The sequence below is a fragment of the Lutjanus erythropterus genome, chromosome 8 (genome assembly GCF_056507025.1).
Source record: "Lutjanus erythropterus isolate fLutEry1 chromosome 8, fLutEry1.hap2, whole genome shotgun sequence".
Taxonomy (NCBI): Eukaryota; Metazoa; Chordata; class Actinopteri; order Lutjaniformes; family Lutjanidae; genus Lutjanus; species Lutjanus erythropterus.
Genome location: NC_139324.1, coordinates 37,168,045 through 37,190,557, shown reverse-complemented (window position 1 = coordinate 37,190,557; position 22,513 = coordinate 37,168,045). Strand labels below are relative to the sequence as shown.

At 37.1% G+C, this 22,513-nt stretch overlaps 6 protein-coding genes across 6 annotated transcripts; all 6 read left to right on the top strand.

Annotated features, from left to right (window-relative positions):
- The first annotated feature begins 952 nt into the window (after window positions 1-952).
- Window positions 953-1,888, top strand: LOC146323208 (olfactory receptor 51E1-like). Its single transcript, XM_084725442.1, has one exon. The coding sequence runs from the start codon at window positions 953-955 to the stop codon at window positions 1,886-1,888; it is 936 nt and encodes a 311-aa protein (XP_084581568.1).
- A 2,322-nt stretch (window positions 1,889-4,210) lies between these two features.
- LOC146323207 (olfactory receptor 4B13-like) lies at window positions 4,211-5,146 on the top strand. The gene has a single exon (XM_084723907.1). It carries the CDS (start codon window positions 4,211-4,213, stop codon window positions 5,144-5,146), a length of 936 nt encoding a protein of 311 aa, XP_084580033.1.
- Window positions 5,147-6,610: 1,464 nt separating this feature from the next.
- Window positions 6,611-7,546, top strand: LOC146323206 (olfactory receptor 51I2-like). The gene has a single exon (XM_084725443.1). It carries the CDS (start codon window positions 6,611-6,613, stop codon window positions 7,544-7,546), a length of 936 nt encoding a protein of 311 aa, XP_084581569.1.
- Window positions 7,547-11,258: 3,712 nt separating this feature from the next.
- Window positions 11,259-12,319, top strand: LOC146323205 (olfactory receptor 5F1-like). Its single transcript, XM_084725440.1, has one exon. It carries the CDS (start codon window positions 11,259-11,261, stop codon window positions 12,198-12,200), a length of 942 nt encoding a protein of 313 aa, XP_084581566.1. The 3' UTR covers window positions 12,201-12,319.
- A 2,257-nt stretch (window positions 12,320-14,576) lies between these two features.
- Window positions 14,577-15,660, top strand: LOC146323204 (olfactory receptor 2A7-like). The gene has a single exon (XM_084724140.1). The coding sequence runs from the start codon at window positions 14,734-14,736 to the stop codon at window positions 15,658-15,660; it is 927 nt and encodes a 308-aa protein (XP_084580266.1). The 5' UTR covers window positions 14,577-14,733.
- Window positions 15,661-17,140: 1,480 nt separating this feature from the next.
- Window positions 17,141-18,072, top strand: LOC146323203 (olfactory receptor 5B21-like). The gene has a single exon (XM_084724139.1). The coding sequence runs from the start codon at window positions 17,146-17,148 to the stop codon at window positions 18,070-18,072; it is 927 nt and encodes a 308-aa protein (XP_084580265.1). The 5' UTR covers window positions 17,141-17,145.
- The last annotated feature ends 4,441 nt before the right edge of the window (window positions 18,073-22,513 follow it).

Below are 22,513 nucleotides of genomic sequence, written 5' to 3'. Positions count from 1 at the left end.
TGCGCTGCAGCGTTCCTCTGCTCCCAAGCTGCAGTAATCAGTTCCTGAGCTGCAGCTGAGCTCCTTTTCTGCTGAGGCCATCTCACTCTCTCTTTCTTTCTCTGTCTCTAGTTTTGGTGGACGACCCCCCACCCTTAGTAAAAAAACAAAAAAAACAAAAGCTGTATCTGCTCAAGGTTTCTGACCCGTTAATTCCTCACCACAGTCCCCTCAGTGTTTGCTCTTGGTGGGAACCACTGCATTCATAAAGAGTAATCTAGACCCCTGCTATTTGAAAAGTGCCCTGGGATAACTTTGTCATGATAAACGCTATTCAAATAACATTTAATTGAACTGAATTGAAGCAAATATTTGTGCAATGAATGTTTAAGAATAAATCTTCAGTTGGATTATGGGTAAGTAATACATTATCATACTTAAATGATTGTTACCATCATATAGAAGCCCATTTCTGCCACTGTGAAAAAAGATCACGTAAGACATTACAATGAGAAGTTTTCTTGAAATAATGACCCAGTATTTCAAAATGAGGCGATAATATCTCACAATAATGCTAATAATACTAATGGGATATGAAGTCATTTTTTCAACAAGGTTTCTCACGATAACGACTTACAGGATCTTTTTTTTTTTTCCCCAAAGCTTCCAGACCGCCATGATTCTCCAGAGTAGAAAGACCATGATGACAAGTTCAGAGCCAGAGAACATAAAATACTAATAACTCCTCCCATGACCTACACTTGTGGCGTGTCTACAGATCTAACCAAGAGCACAATGTAGAACTCACCTGAAGATTATTCACTCTGTGTTTGGTAAGTGTAGTGAAACTATTGTTGGTGTGACTAATATATGACATTATGTTCAAACTGCATAGATTTTCCTTTACACAGATGATCAGAACTCTGTCAAATCGGATCACTGATGTCTTTGTCTCTGATTTATTGTGAGTGGGATGGAAAACAGCACTGTTTCCTTTTACTTTAACCTCACCATGTTTGTGAACATTGGACACTACCGCTACCCAGCGTTTGTTTTTTGCCTCCTGCTCTACAATTTTATTCTCTGTGCTAATCTCGTCATAATACTGGTGATATCTCGACAAAGAACGCTACATGAGCCCATGTATATGTTTATTACTTTGTTATCTGTCAACTCTCTGTATGGTTCCACAGGTTTCTTCCCCAGATTCCTCAGAGACCTTCTGTCTGATACTCATTTGATGTCACGTCCAGCTTGTTTCACTCAGATCTATGTTATTTACACGTATGCTTCTTATGAGATGACCTTTCTTGGGATCATTGCACATGATAGGTATCTTGCCGTTTGTCATCCTTTACACTATCACAGAAAAATGACATCAAAAACAGTTTTCAAACTCGCTGCACTGGCTTGGATTTTCCCAGCTTTTGGTCTTATGGCCTGCATTTCTCTGTCCATGAAGCTTCCTTTATGTGGTAATACGATACACAAAGTCTTCTGTGCAAACTGGAATGTTGTTAAACTGTCATGTGTCAGCACTGTTGTCAACAACATTTATGGTATGTTTCTGACCACATCTACAGTTTTCTTTCCCCTTTTTTATGTCCTCTACACCTATTTGCGAATTCTGCTTGTTTGCTGGAAAAGCTCAGCAGAATTCAGAGGGAAAGTATTTCAGAGCTGTCTGCCACATGTTGTCTCATTTGTGATATATTCAATGACAGGATTTTGTGATATCTTCTTGAGTCGGTATGATATCGAAAAGATAAATCCATTTCTTGCTGTAATTTTGTCACTGGAGTTTGTTGTCATTCCTCCCATTCTGAATCCTCTTGTGTACGGGCTGAAGTTGCCAGAAATTAGAAAACACATTTTTAGGATGTTATCATGGTATAAGATAATCTCTTAGAATGATCAGTTAGAATCACAGCTTGTTTGCCTTTGATTTAATGAACACAGACTGAACATCAGTGTACAGAAGTCATAGATAAGGTTTTAATCCTTTGAGAAAGATGCTTAATGTTCTCAAAATATTTCATGAACAGATCACAGTATGCTTTGTGGACATAAATTATTGCATGTTACTTAATCATGGACTGAATTAAATGATAATAAGTTTAATTGAACATTTTTTCATGTTTGTCACATAAATATGTTACCAATCCTATGTGTTTATTAAGGGTTATAGCAACACTGACGTTGTGGGATATCCAGGGAAAGTATCGTGCAGGTTTTTGTTGTTGTTGTTGTTATTTTTTTTATTTGTCATTATATACAATAAACACTCTCCACAATAACAACCCAAGATATATCTTATGGGACAATGTAAGGTATCCACAGGGTTGGATTACTGTTTCCTTCAGTTATATTAGAGAAATTGAAATACCCTCCCACACTAATACATTGAAAAAAAATAAATGTATTATTATTCAAATAAGGAAAAGACAATGGCCATGGAAAATAACAAATTAATTCAATTTGAAATCATATGGGGAGAAATATTACAAGCATTTTGTGCATAAAGACAAGAAAAAAAAGAGTTTTCTATGTACTCAGACCTGTTTTGTGATCCCATGTATGAAGCCAGATTACAAAAGAAAGGCCTCAAAGTTTTTAAGGATCCCTCTCACCTGACAAACAACTTTTTTTTAATTTCCAAGACCAGAGCATTCAGGATCCAGAATAGCTGAAGGAACGTAGAACTGCAGGTCACTCAGCAGGTTGAATCATTTGTGCAATGGGGCAGATGTCTTAAAGACACTTGAAGCCCTTTATGTGGTGGTCTGTTTTTTTTTTTTTTATTGTTGCTCATTTCACTACAGGTGGTAGCGTTTTATGCTTTTATGTTTATTGAACAGGTTGGATATGTTTTATATCTGTTGGTGTGGTTTTACAATTTTAATCGTTCTGTTCTGAGCTCACAGAGACAAATTCCAATCAGCCCCTTTGATATGGCAGTGAAGTATTGAATTTTGAATCTTGGACGCCTGCGCACCATCAGTGACACTGCAGGAGTATGGCTCTGATAGAGTTCAGCTTGGTTGGGGCTGCTGTAGTGTTTTCGGTTAATGTGCTTCAGCCTGCTCCTCATCGCTCATACCCCAGATACCTGCTTGTTCCCTTCCACAGCCTGCAACCCCCCCGCCCCCTCGAGAGGACCACAGCTCCCTGTGACAGCCACAGCTGAGGCAGAGGTGCTGTCTGATCATCTGTAGCATCTGTAACATGATTTCTCCCCCCAGCGATCAATAAAGTATTTATGGTTCTGATTCTGATTTGGTGAAACTTAACCAGAACTGGAAGGACGAGGCAATGGGTTTGACAGGAAATTAATTATCTGACAAAAATAAAATAAAATAAAATAACATTTAAGAGTAAAACATTGAATGAGCATGAAAGAGATTGGAGACCTTTTTTTATTTTTCTGACATTTTGTAGACATTGCATTTACTGCAAATAAAATGTAAATTAAATGTCATATGAATCAAATTTAACTGCTCTTACACTGACAGACCTCAGAACAAAGCTACCATCCCGTCTTACTCCCACAATATTTTTCAAAATAGTCACAGACATCTTCAGTGGAAAAAAGTAAAATAAATGTGCAAATGTCAACTAAACAGTAACCTGCCTGAGAAATGAAGAGAAACAAAATGTGAAAAAGTGATCACTTTAAGCTCTTAATCGGTCGATAATATGGTTGATCAAGTAAAATTTTATACCAAAACCATAACCATTTCTCATTAGGTATAAATGTCTTGATTATGAAATGCTACGTAACGGGTAGATTAAGTGAACAAAGTCGTATAAATTTTGATCAAAACGTGCATCTGAAAAAATAATTGGAATCTGAAAGAATTTAGCAGGCAAATCTAGCGCCACCTAAGGTGTTATTAGAGTGTTATTAGTGTGGGTCTTTGTTTGTCTCTGTGGTAATGAAGACAGCCAATCTTTGATTTCCAGTGTACTCTTCATGTTTCCAACCCCACCATAAACTATAAAACCTTCAGCTCGACTAATGAACTCAGTCAGGGGCTCCAGCATCATGTAGGCCTGTTGAAACTTTCCTGAAGGTGGCAGGTATAAAATCTCTTGCAATATTTTTATTACACATTTAGTGATCTCAGTATCAGAGGAGATGGCACTGATGGAGGCAATACTAAAAGATGTAATTATAAGAAGGGTTTAAGGATTCTTCACATTAAATCTCTAGTTCAACCTGACGTGTGAAATGGAAAATGACACCATAAAGTTTCACTTTAACCTCACCATGTATGTGAACATAGGCTTTTATCGTTATCCAGCATTTGTTCTGTGCTTCCTGCTGTTTGCAGTTATTGTCTCTGCTAATCTTATTATAATTCTGGTAATATCACAGGAGAGAGCACTTCATGAGCCCATGTACATTTTTATTGCTTTGTTATCTGTCAACTCTCTTTATGGTTCTTTTGGTTTCTTTCCCAGATTCCTCCAGGACCTTCTGTCTGATACTCATTTAATCTCACGTCCTGCTTGTTTTACTCAGATCTATATTATTTACTCGTATGCTTCCTATGAACTGACCATCCTGACCATCATGGCATATGACAGATATGTTGCTGTGTGTGATCCTTTACATTATCACAGCAAGGTGACCCCTAAGACAGTGTGTGGGTTGGCAGCCTTTGCTTTGACCGGTCCAGCCTTTTCTGTTGGCTTATGTCTTTACCTGACCATCAGGCTTCCTTTGTGTGGAAACACAATCCTAAAGGTTTACTGTGCTTTCTGGAATATTGCTAAACTGTCATGTGTCACCACTTTTATCAACAATATTGTTGGCTTGCTCCTGACCACAATTACAGCAATTCTGCCTCTGATCTACGTCTTGTATACCTACTTTCGAATTTTGCTTGTGTGCAGGAAAAGTTCATCTGAATTCAAGAGCAAAGTGTTTCAGACCTGCCTGCCACATACTATTTCATTTGTCACTTATTGCGTCAGTGCCTTTTGTGACATAGCCTTAAGTCGTATTGATGTTGAGAAGATAAACCCATTTCTTGCTTTAATTTTATCATTGGAGTTTGTAATGATACCACCACTTCTGAACCCTCTAGTGTACGGCCTGAAGTTACCAGAAATAAGAAGAAATATTTTCAAGATGTTGTCGTGTTTGAAAACTATTTTTTAAAAGGACAGTTCACCCCAAAAAGATATATGTTTATTTTGTGTGTGTGTGTGTGTGAGTTGCAGAGTTTTGGAGATATCTGCCTTTTCTGCAGTATAATGGGAGCAAATGGCATTTGGCTTATAGTGCTCAAATCATCAAAGAAAATACATTTGAGAAATTCAAAACCTGTGTTTCTTTCCAAAAATCATGACATAATAAATCAAGATAATCCACTGACGTTTTGAGCAGAAAGTAGTTCCTGCATCAAATTCACCACAACTCTGTGGATTATCTTAAGTAGCCAGGTCATGATTTTTAGAAAGAATCAGTGTTTTAAAATTTTCAAATATATTTGTTTTTGTGCTTTGAGCTCCACAGGCTGAGTGCCATTTAGTCCTATTATACTGGAGAGAAAGAAGACATCTCTACAGGTGTTATCTCCAAAACTCTGTAAACCACAGCAAAAAGAGAAGGATAAATAGCACTGGCCAGAGGGAAAATGCTTGTTTTTGATTTTGGGGCAAATTCTCCCTTTAAAATCTCTCACAACCAATTCAAGTCAGTGGTAATACACTTATATTAAGTTGTTTGTAAACTATTTCCTTTCCTTTCTGTCACTCTTTTACTAAGGCCTGACAAAATACAACTCAACCAAGAACCAAACTACGTTTCCTCGTGTGCAGTGTGTCAAATAAAAAGTTCAATTCAAATCAAAGTGAGTAGAACATCATGACTGTACAATCGAAGGCACATTTTACAATGAAACAAACTTTTAAGTATGTCTTGCCTATTCACTGCTGTACAGGTATAGTATATGAGATTTTTCAAAAGGCTATTCACAATGAAATGTCTAAATTTAACTCCCTTGTCTCCCAATATACCGTAATAAAATGTCCTCTTTAATAAAGCTTTAGAAAATGATTTTTCTAGGTTCTATGAACTAACTTACTTAAAAGGAGGGTTCAGTGAACAAAGTTGTATAAATTTTGGTGAAAACATGCAGCTGAAAAACTAATTTGAATCTGTAAAAATTTAGCAGGCAAATCTAGTGCCACCTAAGGTGCTATTAGAGTGTTATTACTGTGAGTCGTTGCTTGTCTCTGTGGTAATGAAGACAGCCAATCTTTGATTTCCAGTGTATTATTCATGTTTCCAACCCCACCATAAACTATAAAACCTTCAACTCAACTAATGAACTCAGTCAGGGGCTCTCCAGCATCATGTAGGCCTGTTGAAACTTTCCTGAAGGTGGCAGGTATAAAACGTCTTGCAGCTGAAAGAAAATCAATAAAAAGCTTTCATGATTTAGTAATTTAACATCTCAGTCATACTAATTTCTACATTATTAGTTTACTGAAAAAATTACACACTCAATGTAATTACTGTAATTACTTGGCACTGATGGAGGCAATACTAAAAGATGTAATAATAAGAAGGGTTTAAGGATTCTTCACATTAAATCTCTAGTTCAACCTGACGTGTGAAATGGAAAATGACACCATAAAGTTTCACTTTAACCTCACCATGTATGTGAACATAGGCTTTTATCGTTATCCAGCATTTGTTCTGTGCTTCCTGCTGTTTGCAGTTATTATCTCTGCTAATCTTATTATAATTCTGGTAATATCACAGGAGAGAGCACTTCATGAGCCCATGTACATTTTTATTGCTTTGTTATCTGTCAACTCTCTTTATGGTTCTTTTGGTTTCTTTCCCAGATTCCTCCAGGACCTTCTGTCTGATACTCATTTAATCTCACGTCCTGCTTGTTTTACTCAGATCTATATTATTTACTCGTATGCTTCCTATGAACTAACCATCCTGACCATCATGGCATATGACAGATATGTTGCTGTGTGTGATCCTTTACATTATCACAGCAAGGTGACCCCTAAGACAGTGTGTGGGTTGGCAGCCTTTGCTTTGATCGGTCCAGCCCTTTCTGTTGGCTTATGTCTTTACCTGACCATCAGGCTTCCTTTGTGTGGAAACACGATCCTAAAAGTTTACTGTGCCATGTGGAATATTGCTAAACTGTCATGTGTCTCCACTTTTATCAACAATATTGTTGGTTTGCTCGTAACTGTAGTTACAGTAATTCTGCCTCTGAACTTTGTCTTGTATACCTACTTTCAAATTTTGCTTGTGTGCAGGAAAAGTTCATCTGAATTCAAGAGCAAAGTGTTTCAGACCTGCCTGCCACATACTATTTCATTTGTCACTTATTCCTTCTCTGTATTTTGTGACATAGCCTTAAGTCGTATTGATGTTGAGAAGATAAACCCATTTCTTGCTGTAATTTTATCATTGGAGTTTGTAATGATACCACCACTTCTGAACCCTCTGGTGTACGGCCTGAAGTTACCAGAAATAAGAAGAAATATTTTCAAGATGTTGTCGTGTTCAAAAACTCTCTCTTAAAAGGGCAATTCACCCCACAAACAAAGAAAGTGCTTTGAGCTCTTCAAAACTCTGTAACTCACAGCAAAAAAAGAAGCATAAATAGCACTACAGGCCAGAGGGAAAAGGCTTATTTTTGATTTTGGGGCAAATTCTCCCTTTAAAATCTCTCACAACCAGTTCAAGTCAGTGGTAATACATTTTTATTAAGTTGTCTGTAAACTAATTTCTTTCCTTTCTGTGGCTCTTTGACTAAGGTCTGACAAAATACAATTCAACTGATAAACTACATTGCCCTGTGAGCAGTGTGTCAAATAAAAAGTTCAGTTCAAATCAAAGTAAGCAGAACATGATAACTGTACAACCAAACACACAGTTCACAATGAAACAAACTTTTACGAACGTCTTGCCTATTTGCTGCTATACAGGTATAGTATATGAGATTTTTCATTGTAAAAAAGGCTATTCGCAGTAAATACAGTAATAAAATGTGCTCTTTAATAAACCTTTAGAAAATGATTTTTGAAGGTTCGATGATAACATTTTACTCTTTAAAGTAATTGCTTGGATTCTGAGGAACAATGTTGATGGAGCATGAAACATGTAGCCCACAATTGTTTACTCACATTTAATTCTGTTGGCAACCGTAGATTAGACCATCTACTGTTTTGTGAGTGATGCTGCATTCATGAAAACCTCTTATTACAACAAGTTGGTCATGCATTATTCCAAGATTGTTAACCTCCATAACCAGCATCAGTCACACCATATACATTTAGTTATTGTATTACATGGAGCAGCTAAGTGAAACCTGATGAAAATATACTGTGTAAAGCTGTGATTTATTGAATCAGAGTTAATATCTCTTTAATGTGGCAGCAAGTCACAGTGGCTTTGCTTCCATTTTGCCAAATCAATCATCAACTGAACACTCCTCTGAACAGCGATGGTTACTTTTAGTCATGACAGGGATCAGCTGTGGATTTTTCCACATGCAACAACAGTGTGCATACTAACAAAAGTGATATAAAGAGTTTTATGATGGAAGGTGTCAGAAACAGAAACATAAAAGCAAACAGCAAACTAGCTTACCACCTACATAGTATTGCATCTAACCAAGGTGCATATCAATAGCAAACTACAACCTTTTGTGGGATTACATGCCATGTAAAAAATAAATAAATAAATAACAGTAAAAAGTTTGGCACTGGTCCATCCACTTTGTAATTTATGTTTACTTTTGCAGTTCTGTCCTGCTCTTTATTGGATTCGGGGAACACTAACACCAACCAAAGTTGTTATGCAGCTTATACAGCTTTAAAACACATTGGTTGGTCCATAAATAATTTTATGTTGTAACAGTGAAACAGTGAAAGATTAATGGGGATTTTCTGCCACAATACAGAAGAAATGGAATAATATAAAAAAGCATATTTTCATTAATATATATTTTCATTAATGTTTAATCACCTGAAAATGAGAACTGTTCTGTTTTTGTTACCTTAAAATGAGTCTTATCTACAGAGGGCAGGGTCCTCTTCCATGGAGGCTGCCATGTTGCGCCCCCATGTTTCTATAGTCCAGAATGCACAAACCAAGAGTTTCGCGGCCACCATATTTTCGCCTGCACGCTTGGAAGGAGACAGTGAGACAAGATGCTTGCAATCTGCAAGCTCACCACTATCTACATCCCACACTCTGATCCTTAAAAGCCATGCACTGCTAACAAATGTGCTGTGCTAAACTGACTGATGCATATCAAAGCTCTACATAAAACTGGACTACATTAAACATCTGGGAGGACCCGTTGTGCTATTAAGTTTGTGTTTCATGCAGAACATGAGAGCCAGCCTAGCATTCAAATGTTAGCACTGATTCCCAATGGACACCATATGTCACCTCAGCAGTTTTACTCAGAATGCTTTAACATATGGAGTACTAAAACCCAGGCTTTCCTGTCCTCACTCCAGCTGTCCAATCGAATAAAAAGCATAAAAGCAACCAGCGCAAGCAAACAAGCAAGCGCCACCTGTCCTGCACACCTTGCAGTGCTCCGTTTCTATCGCTCTTCTCCACTTCCATCACAGTTAGTTTCGTGGCGTGTGGTGATTTAGGGACTTGGGTTGAAAAGCACATGTTGTCTCAAAGTGTAACAGCTAATATTAGACTATATTTATGATTGAAGCTGGGGCGATTTGTCGGTATAATTGATGTTACTGACTACAAAAATACCTTGATTTGCATAAAGTGCGTCAACTCGTTGCTATAGTTACAAGCCATATATGTTCTCCTCCATTTGAAATAAGTAGAAACAGTCGGCAAGGAGATCCAGTCTCAGCAATAATATTCATCTTATCACTGGAGCCATTGGCACAGTCTGTTAGTTTCCAAGTATTACACCGATAGAAGTAAAATCTACCCAGTATTATATTTCCTTATTTGCTGATGATGTCCATCTGTTTTTTGCTGATATAAAGAACTATCTTCCAGGTATCCTTATAATCTTTGATCAGTTTAGTTGTGTCTCTAGCTACAAAATAAATTGGGCTAAATCGTCTTCTACCTCTGACCTGTAGAAGTAAAGAAGAATGTGCAAATTTCAATATACCTATAGATACTCACTTTAAATACCTAGGAATAACTGTATTTGCATCTTTAGAAAAAAAAACTATAAGAACTGTATGAGAACTCTATGTTCATCATGAACGGGGCAGGCCAGTGTATGATGGAGGCACTCACTGCAGCTAGTAATATGATATAAATGCAATTTATTTATTTATTTATTTTAATTCAGTTTTTTTCTGTTTGCTATGCATTGCATGGAGATGAAATAGCTCAAATGAGCATAAATGTATAATGGAATTTGGGAGACCCAGGGGGAAGGGTTAACTAGTCGGGGTTAACTAGTAATCAGAAGTGTAGAGGTATGCTTGGTGTAGCTGTAACTGTATGATGAATTGTTTTAGATCTATTAACAGGACTATAATGTGGTTAAATGTTACTTGATGAAGTTATTAAGAGAAGAGGAGAAAGTACTTTTGTATTCTATATTATTTTGTATTAATTTGTTTTATATTTTTCTAATGTATTGTTCCCCTCTCTTCAGTCTCTTGGTATACTGTATGTTATGTGATAGAAAGAGTTTATTTGTTTATGGACACCTGCAAACCTGATGGAAATTATAGTTAATATAGTATAAAAAAAAAAGTGCATAACACTAACATTACAGAGTATTTATTTTCTTTGCCTCACACTGATGTGAAAATACACTGTCAGTAAACAGCTTCTCTGCATTTTCTAACCTTTTATCTGTTTTATCTTGTCACTGTAAAGCACTCTGACAAATCTTTGACTTTCATGTGGCAGCCCCTCTGAAGTAACAGATGTGACTAGAAGCAAAAATCAACACCTGCTGCAATATTTACAACCTTTCTGACTGTATCACTTCTTGTCTCTTGTTCATCAGACTTTGTTGTAATTGATGCAGCAAATATGCTCAACATGACTCCGCTCTTCCATGAAAGCAACTGCAGCGTCACTGACTGGAAGTCTGAGGTCTCATGTAAATCAGGTTGTTGAACGTCACGTCATTAAGGAATATAAACACAGGCACCAGGCGAGGGATGGGTGGACACAGAATGTCCCTTTCTTCCTCCCACAAATGAATCCATGCAACTGTAATTTCCTATCGGTACAGTATTACCTCTGAAACACGATACTGTATTTTCTTGTGATGGATAATGTGTCAGTTATTACCATGTTTACTCTGTCGGGGTTAAATGGCACCACAAACTATAGAGTCGCTCTCTTTGCTCTGACTGTCCTGTGTTACTGTGTGATTTGGCTGGTAAATGTGACCATTATTGTGACAATCATTGTGGATAAAAGCCTTCATGAACCCATGTATATCTTCCTCTGTAATCTGTGCATCAATGGACTTTATGGGACAGCAGGATTTTACCCAAAATTCCTCATAGATCTTCTGTCTCCCTCACATGTCATCTCTTATGCTGGATGCCTCCTGCAGGGGTTTGTGTTACACTCTTCTGCTTGTGCTGATTTCTCTCTTTTAGCTCTGATGGCCTACGACAGGTATGTGGCTATATGTCGACCTCTGGTATACCACACTGTCATGACTACACAGAGAGTTTGCGTGTTTGTGTTTTTTGCCTGGCTTATTCCTTTTTGCCTGTTGTTCTTGAGCACAATTACAACATCAACATCAAGGCTGTGTGGCTCACACATACCAAAAATCTACTGTGTTAACTGGTTAATTTCAAATCTAGCTTGCACTGCCTCCATAGCAAAAATTATTATTCCAGCCTTTAATTATACTTTTTATTTTGGCCATGTTATTTTTGTTGTTTGGTCTTATGTATATATGATCAGAAATTGCCTAACATCCAGAGAGAACAGGAGCAAATTTATGCAGACATGTGTACCACATTTATTCTCCTTAATGGTTGTTGTTGCATCTCTGCTATTTGATTTGTTATACATGCGATATGGCTCGAAAGAATTATCACAAAGCGTCCAGAATTTTATGGCGATCGAATTTCTTATTATTCCTCCGATTATCAATCCCCTGATGTACGGTTTCAAATTGACGCAAATAAGAAATCAAATCCAAAGTTTTATTTGTCGTAAAAGTTCAGCCTTTAGGCGAAAGTCATGAGTTTGTCTCCACAAAGATAAAAAAAAATCTGTTGGTGTGTTTATGTGATTTGGAAGAAATGCTCAGTGAATCAATATTATTGATCACTTCACAATGTGACATTTTTACATGATCACCATTCCAGGTTGTATAGTCTGTGGCATGTAAATCAGGCCAGCTAAATTTAGCTATCAAATATTTTAAACGTTTCTCCAATTATGTTGCATAAATCAATAAATCTGTTCCTGATCATAACATGTATGCCTTTTTTATGTGCTTCAAACATTTTCATGAGTTGTGGGGTAGGCTTACTGCAAAAGACTGAGAAAGTGTGATACCCTGCAAGGAAATACTCAGACATAATCTATATATATATATATATATATATATATATAAAGAATGGTTGTTGCTTTGGGGTATTTTCTTTTAAGCATCATGCTGTAGTCAAAGGTAACTCTCCAGAGTTGCTGTTGCACACAAGCACACGCAGTTCAAAGGTGCCTGAATATTTGCTGCAGTGGTTTATTTACTGTGTAGAATATTCTCGTGTCTGATGTTTGTACAATGCTTCCATGCAGAGCACAGGTCACCTTTATCTGATATCAGATTTGAACCAAAGATAAAAAGCAGCCATCTCAACTGTTGAAACCTTTATTATTAATTTCCTTGTCAAAAGTTGTGCTCAGTAGAATATTCTCATTACCAAGTTTCTTATTGATTTCATTCCATTACTTTTACTTTGAAGGGCTAGATATGAAAAAAATACATTTCTTATGCCGTCCTATAAACTCTGGAATTTAAATGTGTAAAAAAACACACATTTTCATTTACTTTCTCCCCTTTGTTAGTTTTCACAGTTGGCAAAAAAAAAAAAAAAAAAACACCATGTGCAAAAGAGCAGGAAAAACAAAGTCTTGCTACTGCATCACAAAATCTGTCCTCCGATAGACATATAAACAATTTGCCTCTTAAAACTGTCTCTGTCGTAGTTCCTGTTACAGTAGGTGTCTCAAGGACCATGATGACACACACACAGACTCAGGAAGTGAAAACAACATGCTGTCTCAGGTGGTAATAATGCGTCATCATGGCAACTGCGCTTGATGAAAACTTACAAGCTTCTCTGTTTAGCATCATCAAGGTCTTTGCACTTTGCTGACCACATATGAGGTGGAGCTGGTTAACCTGATAGAAGTAATTTATCATTTGTAAGAGTAAAGAGCTTCTCATCTCCTGTGGCATGTAGTCAACTTTATCAATATAACTATAAAACTCTTATAGATGAATCCGGGGAAGTATTGAAAGTAAACAAGCCGCCATGGCTGCAGTGGCGACTCCCTGCAGTATGCACATGCTTGAATGTAAGATGTCATAAGAAATGTACAATATTCTACTTTTACATGTGCTTTTAATGCAGCATTACTTCATACTTCCTGTCTGATACCACACACTCTGCATAGATTGTCTGAGCATTCGCCAGAAGTGGATCAAGAATATTAACATAAGAACTTTGTTCCTGAAAATGTTAAATGCCTGAACACTTGACTTTTTTATTTTATAAATTACACAGTAGTTCATCAAATTAAATGTGGCAGAGGTGGTCTGTTTTTTCTCTATTTTTGCATTATTTACTTCTGGCTATTGACACAACAAACGACTGACTACCATGTAAAGGCTGAAGAATGATAATACCACCATCCAAAAAGGTACATTTACTGCATCTAGAGCCCCAGATCCACGAAAGATCTCGCAAGGGTGATGATTTAACCCATGAGAAAATCCCACCAGAGTTTTGCAAATCTTAGGTTCCCTTCTAGACACAACCAGCTGACAGTGAGAGTGACAGACGCTACATTGTGCCCTACATAGCGGTCGTCAGATTTGTAGTTGTGAGCAAACAAAATGCTGCTTCGTTTCATTTTCTGGGATGGCAGCAGATGTATCAGTGATTGAGATCTCCAAACAAAACTGGTAAAACTGATCTTAACATTTTGTGACTGAGAAGAGAGAGATTAGGGTATGACATGGAAAACAATATGTTTTTAAAAGGCAAACAATTATTTACAGTTAAATAAGTAGAGCTGCAACCAGTCGGGTAACATAGTAAGTTAAGCAAGATACAGTTACATTCAACTTTTTCATACTTGCATATGTTCCAGTGCAGTAAGATGCAGTTTAACATCAGAGTGGGTCTAGAAGGTCAAAGGTCATCATGGCGACACAGAGTTCATTCAGCTGACAGCTGAAGTGTTCCTGTGTGTTTCATCATTTTCCTCAGTAGTACGACTGTCTGCCTGAATAAAAGCTCTTTTTCTTTTTTTCTTTTTTACTGCTTTCCAGCAATGATAACGCTGATAACCCAGCTCATTATCTGTTGCTGCCATGAAAGGATATAAATTAATCTGAGACCAACAAGTCAGGGTGCTGGGGAGGTACAGACACAGAGATGGGTGATGTTTAAGAAAGGTATACAGATGTAATTTCCTTTTTTCTATGGCATTAAAATAGTTGTTTCAGATTTAGAATGATGTAGAAAACTGCAGATTTTTTTAATATGATGGATAATGTGTCAGTTATCACCATGTTTATTCTGTCAGGGTTAAATGGCACCACAACACATAGAGTCACTCTCTTTGCTCTCACTTTACTGTGTTATTGTGTGATTTGGCTGGTAAATATGACCATTATTGTGATAATCACTGTGGATAAAAGCCTTCATGAACCCATGTATATCTTCCTCTGTAATCTGTGCATCAATGGACTTTATGGGACAGCAGGATTTTATCCAAAATTCCTCATAGATCTTCTGTCTCCCTCACATGACATCTCTTATGCTGGATGTTTTCTGCAGGGGTTTGTGTTACACTCTTCTGTTTCTGCTGATTTCTCTATTCTAGTGCTAATGGCCTACGACAGATATGTGGCTATATGTCGACCTCTGGTATACCACACTGTGATGACTACACAGAGAGTTTGTGTGTTTGTGTTTTTTGCCTGGCTTATTCCTTTTTATTTAGTGTTCATAGGTTCAATAACAACATTAAGATTGAGGTTATGCGGCTCACACATAGCAAAACTCTACTGTATTAATTACTGGATTGGTAAACTAGCTTGTTCTGCTTCCATAGCAAGTGTTATTGTTCCAGCTTTTAATTACACTTTTTTTTCTGGCCATTTTATTTTTATTATTTGGACTTATGCATATCTTATCAGAACATGCCTAACATCCAAAGAGAACATGAGTAAATTTATGCAAACCTGTCTGCCACATGTATTCTGTTTAATTACTCTTTTTGCATCAATGGGTTTTGACTTGTTGTACATGCGATTTGGCTCAAAAAAGTTGCTGGAAAGTGTCAAGAATTTTATGGCGATAGAATTTCTTCTTATTCCTCCGATCCTAAATCCTCTTATATATGGTTTCAAACTGACACAAATAAAAAACAGAATTATACAGTTTCTATGTGGTAAATGTCTCTAGACTAGAGCCATGAGTTCTTCTGTGTGGTGAACTAACAATGTGTCTTCAGTAGAAAGAAAACTGATGTTGAAATGTATCATCTGTTCAAGTTTTGATCAAATGTGGACACCAAAGAAACATATAGAAAATATTCTGCAGTATAATTACTGTGCTGTTATGTGCCACTAAAGCTCTCACTAATGTTTTTCATAGTTGACTAAAATTTTAAGTAGTGAAATACATCTACATGTTTCTATATCAATATATTTGTATCTTATCTTACATACTGTGACGTTATTTTTCAATTGTTACTCTATTTTTTCATTAATGTCGTGCATTGTAAACTTAATGTCAAATTTGCCGTGGATGTTTTAAATGTCTAACCATAATCCAACATAGAAAAAAAAAAAAAATTAGAAATGAAAAAAAAATACAGTGTGACTGAAAACATCAGAAAGCCGCTTTAGTAAATTTTTATACTGGACAGAAAAGCATACAAGCTAATAGCTGCAGTAGAAGTAGAACAGAACATTAAAAATTAAGGCTGAATGATTATGAAAAACTATTCAACTGTGATTATTTTGTCTGATATTTTTGATTGTGATATGATTTGATATTAGAGGGAATGATCACTTTTACAGCATTATTCTAATTGTCATGAAAAAAATATTAAAATGATAATTAGTGACTGGTTTTGTTAGGGTTTATTGATACTGATGTCAATACTGATACTGCTTATTGATACCAATACTTATCAATACTTTGCAGAAAATAAAGAAATGACATGAAAAGAGTTGTTTTATTACCACTTTTTTTTATTGCAGAGGTAACAACCCTGTCAGCTGTTTATGTAATATTACATAAACATCGACAGTGTAAGTTAAAAAGGTTAAAAGTTTAAAACGGCAAATGATTATTTACAGTTAAGATGTGCTCAGAGCTTCATGCTGTACGTAAAAATAAGTAGAGCTGCAACCAGTCGAGGTGGGGTACATTAGTACGTTACGTGAAGCACAAGCTGCGAGATACGATTACATTCAGCTGTTTCGTACTTGCATATGTTCCAATGCAGCAAAGTGCAGTTTAACATCAGAGTGGGTCTAGAAGGTCAAAGGTTGTCATGGCGACACAGAGCTCATTCAGCTGACAGTTGTCTGCCTGAATAAAAGTTCTAAATCACATTTAAGTCTGCAGAAATTTTCTTTTTCTTTCTTTCTTTTTTTTTTTTTTTTTAGAGTAGATTTACTTCTTTCCAGCAATGATAAGTCCAGTATGTTGTAATTTGACTGGATTGTTTAAATTCCCATGTTCACCAGCTCATTATCTGTTGCTGCCACAAAAGGATATAAATTAATGTGAGACCAACAAGTCAGGGTGCTGGGGAGGTACAGACACAGAGATGGGTGATGTTTAAGAAAGGTATACTGATGTAATTTCCTTTTTTCTATGGCATTAAAATACTTGTTTCAGATTTAGAATGATTTAGAAAACTGCATTTTTTTTAATATGATGGATAATGTGTCAGTTATCACCATGTTTATTCTGTCAGGGTTAAATGGCACCGCAAATTATAGAATAACTCTCTTTGCTCTCACTTTACTGTGTTATTGTGTGATTTGGCTGGTAAATGTGACCATTATTGTGATAATCGTTGTGGATAAAAGCCTTCATGAACCCATGTATATCTTCCTCTGTAATCTGTGCATCAATGGACTTTATGGGACAGCAGGATTTTACCCAAAATTCCTCATAGATCTTCTGTCTCCCTCGCATGTCATCTCTTATGCTGGATGTTTTCTGCAGGGGTTTGTGTTACACTCTTCTGCTTGTGCTGATTTCTCTATTCTAGTGCTAATGGCCTACGACAGATATGTGGCTATATGTCGACCTCTGGTGTACCACACTGTGATGACTACACAGAGAGTTTGTGTGTTTGTGTTTTTTGCCTGGCTTATTCCTTTTTATTTAGTGTTCATAGGTTCAATAACAACATTAAGATTGAGGTTATGCGGCTCACACATACCAAAAATCTACTGTATTAATTATTGGATTGGTAAACTAGCTTGTTCTGCTTCCATAGCAAGTGTTATTGTTCCAGCTTTTAATTACACTTTTTATGTTTTACATGTTATCTTTATAGTTTGGTCTTATATGTATCTGATCAGAAAATGCCTATCTTCCAGTGAGAACAGAAGTAAGTTTATGCAAACATGTCTGCCACATTTATTGTGTTTAATTATTGTTGTTGTATCTTTACTTTTTGACTTGTTGTACATGCGATTTGGCTCAAAAAAGTTGTTGGAAGGTGTCAAGAATTTTATGGCGATAGAATTTCTGCTTATTCCTCCGATCATCAACCCCCTCATTTATGGTTTCAAACTGACACAGATAAGAAACAGAATCATACAGTTTCTACGTGGTAAATGTCTCTAGACGAGTACATCATCATTTATCGTGTGTGTTTTTATACAATGACAGCATGTATCAGTTCCATCTGTATTACATGAATGTATATATGAATGTTATCTCACATAAAAGGTTTTTTTTTAGGTTCTTATGATTTTAAACAGAAATCTGAAAGCACCATTGCTGATAAATGTTAATATCCGCTAGGTTTAGATTTAACATTGTCAATAAACTAATAATTATTTAGTCAAGAACTAATCTTTATTCATTATTATATCTGTTCAATAAACTAATGTTGACTAAATGCCAATTGCTAAATGTACAAAACTGTTATGTTAACCCTCAGACTCAACTCACAGTTCAACAAAATGTTTTTTATTAACACTACCTGTTGTCATATTTTATTATTTATTTCAACTAATAGAGAGACGACTACAAATATTGTAACACATATTGACTGAAGCAGCAAAACTGAAAAGTCCTTGGAGCAGGCGTCCATCACAGGAAGTTTTTTTTTTTTCCTGTTTCATGCATCATATGTGATATGACTGTGATATGACTATGACCAGTGATGACTGTGTAAATTCTTATCAGAGAAGGGGAGACAACTTCCTAAAGACACTTTCTTGCACCTGAACACCTGTTGTCTTTGAAATTAGGGCCTAAATATTAACATTACAGTTTAAAATAAATTCTAATATACATATAAAACATATTGTGTTGCGACTGATTTAGTAAGAGCTGCAGATTTGCTTGAGTGAAGGATGAGGTGAGGATCCTACAGATATATTAGACAGAGATTAGACATGTTTTAAAACTATTTTCACATCAACACAAAATATACATAACATACAAACGAATGCATCAGAAGTGTGTTTAACTCCTGCATACATCATATAAAATGTAGATTGTGATTATTTTAAGTAGCCTAATAAACATCTCAAAAATAATCTAAACTGTATATGAAGTATAAGTACTAAGTTTAAAAAAAATCTAACAAAAACATAAAAAGAATGATGATTGTTAGATTAATCTATGATCTATTTTGGATTTAGCATAAAAATATTATGAATACTTCTGTAAAATTATTTTTTTAATATCGTGATAATTTAAATTACTGAATCAGAAAGCTTTTCACAGACCCCTGGCATAGTGCCAAGGACCCCTGGGGGTCCCCTGACCACTCTTTGAGAACCATTGTCACAACATACAGTATATTGAAAATATTTTAAAGGCTGTACAGCTCATTACCTCAAACTTGTTACTACACACTTAGACTCACAATAATCAAAAGAGGAAGAGCACAATTTACTAAAACAAACCCAACAAAATACATGAATGTATAAATTAATGTTGAAAATCGAAAATAATTAACTTATTTGTTTTTGTTAACTCGTTACCTCTTTTTTATTGTAACTGAGTGTGCAATTGTACCGTGTTACTATGTTCTTATGGTCCTAGTGTTGTATTTTTATATTTTTAATATTTATTATTTTTCTTTTATGTAGGCTAAATGTAAGCATCCCACTACGGCAAAAACAATTGCTCCACTGAAGACTAATAAAGTTATTAATTGATTGATACGCTCCAGCACATTTCACTCAGCCTCTATGGTATCAATCCACACCATTAACTTGCAAGTGCCCTGTGTTAAAGCTACTACAAGGAGTTTTTAACTGGGAACCAGTTTAATTGTATGACCGATGCCTTTGCATGACCTAGTTAATGAGACCGTCCACGAAAAGATGAGACGTTTCTAAAAAGTTATTCTTAATGCCTGACACTGAGTCAGATTCTTCATGAAATAAGATAAAACAAGCCTGTGTTTACATTTTCCCAAGCAGAGTTACAGTGAGTGTGTTTAATGAAGTTTTATAATAAGATTTAGGAACAAAAACCACGACTCAGATGGATTCATTTCCGTACTACAAGTACTTAAGCACACCTCATCCATTTCCTCACCCTTTGACTCTGTTACCACATCGAGGAGAGACGACTAGTCAGCTAAGAAACCTACCTTAACAATGGATGAAGAGCTCTCTCTGAATCCATCCGACAGCGATCAGTTCGAGGAAGATCAGTTCATTCCCGTCGTACCTGAGTCCTCCACATCTCCTTACTGCCCACCAACTCGGCAGGTGGTTCTCGACCGAATGGCTGCCCGAATTCGCGTCCCTCACTCCCTCCTCTGCCATCTATGAAATGTTCCCGGACATCGTAGCCACTATCCTTTGGGGGCACAAATGGTCCAGAAAGATCATTGCCATCCACTGTGACAATAGCAGCAGCGTTGATATTTTCAAATACGGATGGTCCGAGTGCCTAGACATCATGCAGTTCATGCGGAGACTTACTCTGACTTCTGCCCAGAACCAGTTCATCATCTGAGCTCTCCACATCCCAGGTCACAAGAACTCAATCGCTGACTCACTCTCTCACTTCTCATTACAGAAATTCAGGCAATTGGCGCCAGCCTCCAACCCTCTTCTGACCCCTGTCCCACTGTTTTCAGCCACCGTCCTCAACTGGCCCCCCAGCTGGAACATCTAGTAACCACATCGCAAAAAGCCATCCTCAACAGCATTGCCCGGCAAATACGCTCATCTTACCTGACAGGATGGAACTGCTTTAAGGCCTTCCACGCCTCCCATAATCTTCCATTCCTCACTCTCTAGTTTTATTTCTTTTGCTCATTCCATCCTCAATATCAAGTCTTCAACCATTCAGGTCTACATCAGTGGTATTAACCCTGTCTCACTCTCACATCAGTATGCTACTCAAAGGACTTCACGAGGCCGAACCTCACCCAACACCACAATGCCTGCCCCTCACACGAGACCTCCTTGCCGGCTGCATCGCAACACTCCGTTCGGATTATCTGTCTCCTCCCATAGACAAAGTCCAAGAATCAATGTTCATGCTGGCTTTCTTCGGCTTCCTACGCTCCTCAGAATTCACCACTTCCTGACACGCAAGATTATCAGACATGACAATTCAGTCTACCAACGCCCTGGTCTTCCACATTAATTTCAACAAAACAAACCAGTCTGATCCGGCGCAACCCATCTACCTCTTTCGACTAGACTCATACCCGAGTCCATATGAGCCAATATGTGACTACATTAACTAGAGAATAGCCAGTCGAGGATCCCCACAAGATCATCTGTTCGTCACTGAGATGGGTAAAGCCATCTCTCGCTTCTGGTTCCACCACCATTTCCGTCACATCCTGTACAGATCAGGAATATCTCCTGAGCTATACTCAACTGCATCTAAGCAGGAGATTCCTGACCACGCCATCAAAATTCTCGGTCACTGGTCCTCTCCAACTTACCTCTCATACATCCAACATGACATGAAAGACATCAGAAATGCCCAGATGCACCTTTCTGTCTGAAGTTCTCTTGGCGGCTCTGTACACCAGGAGCCTGAGAGAGACGGTACCCCCACCCAGAGTCTCATCCACCAGAAGACTGTCCCACTGTTCCCTGTAACCCGACACCTTCATCCACCTGGTCAACTGTTCCTCGTTTTCTAATTACCCCCCTCAGTGTTTATACCTGCCAACCATCTGTTCCTGTCCAACCCTGAAACCTGAAACCTGAACTTTGAACCTGTATCTGCCGGTGTCGCAGCCCTTGGCGACAATAAGAGCAGAGAGTCTCCAAAACGTTTGCAGTCATTTTATTTTGGCATGTCTTTGAACACCATGAAACTATAAGTAAAATAACAACAAAAATATAAACACAAAATGTGACTGTTTCACATAATACAATTCTAAACAAATTCTTAAATTTGACAGTAATAGGTTTACACTTACATGAGCATTAACTGGTTTAATCAACTAAAATGTCTGACACGTGTCATTGTCAAATTACAGTGTTGTGCTTGTCTTGTGCTACTGGAGCATCTCTGCAGCCTGCCTGAGCTTCCTTGAGCCTGGGGAGGAGGGGGACAAGGCTAAATAACTCACTTCAACATCTATTAAACAGGATTTCAACCTGTTTAATATACAGTGCATTCAATCGCCCCAACTTCCTGTTTGGATTGAAGCACTAATTTTTCAGCGTCCAATTATTATATATTCCATATTCATTTTCCCAATGCTAAACTCACTCTAAAAGCTTCTTACACAGATATGAATTTATTCCTCATCATTAGCATTGTTCTGTTAATTGATCCACCAAACTTTAACACAAACAAACAAACTATTTTAGTTACTTCTCTCCCACACCACTGTTTGAATTCCCAACTTGTGTTGAGTCATCAGAGAGAAGTGATTTAAACAGAGGACAGCAGTCGGAGACACCGAGGACAGGATGTTGGCTGCCCTGAAGATCAGGAGCACGCATGTCAAAGATGTTTCTTTGAGGAAGCATTTTATGATCTGCACATATTGATCAGGTCGCAAATGTTTGATATACAAGTTAATTTAAATGAATGAAATTGTTCCAGCTGACAAAGTTTA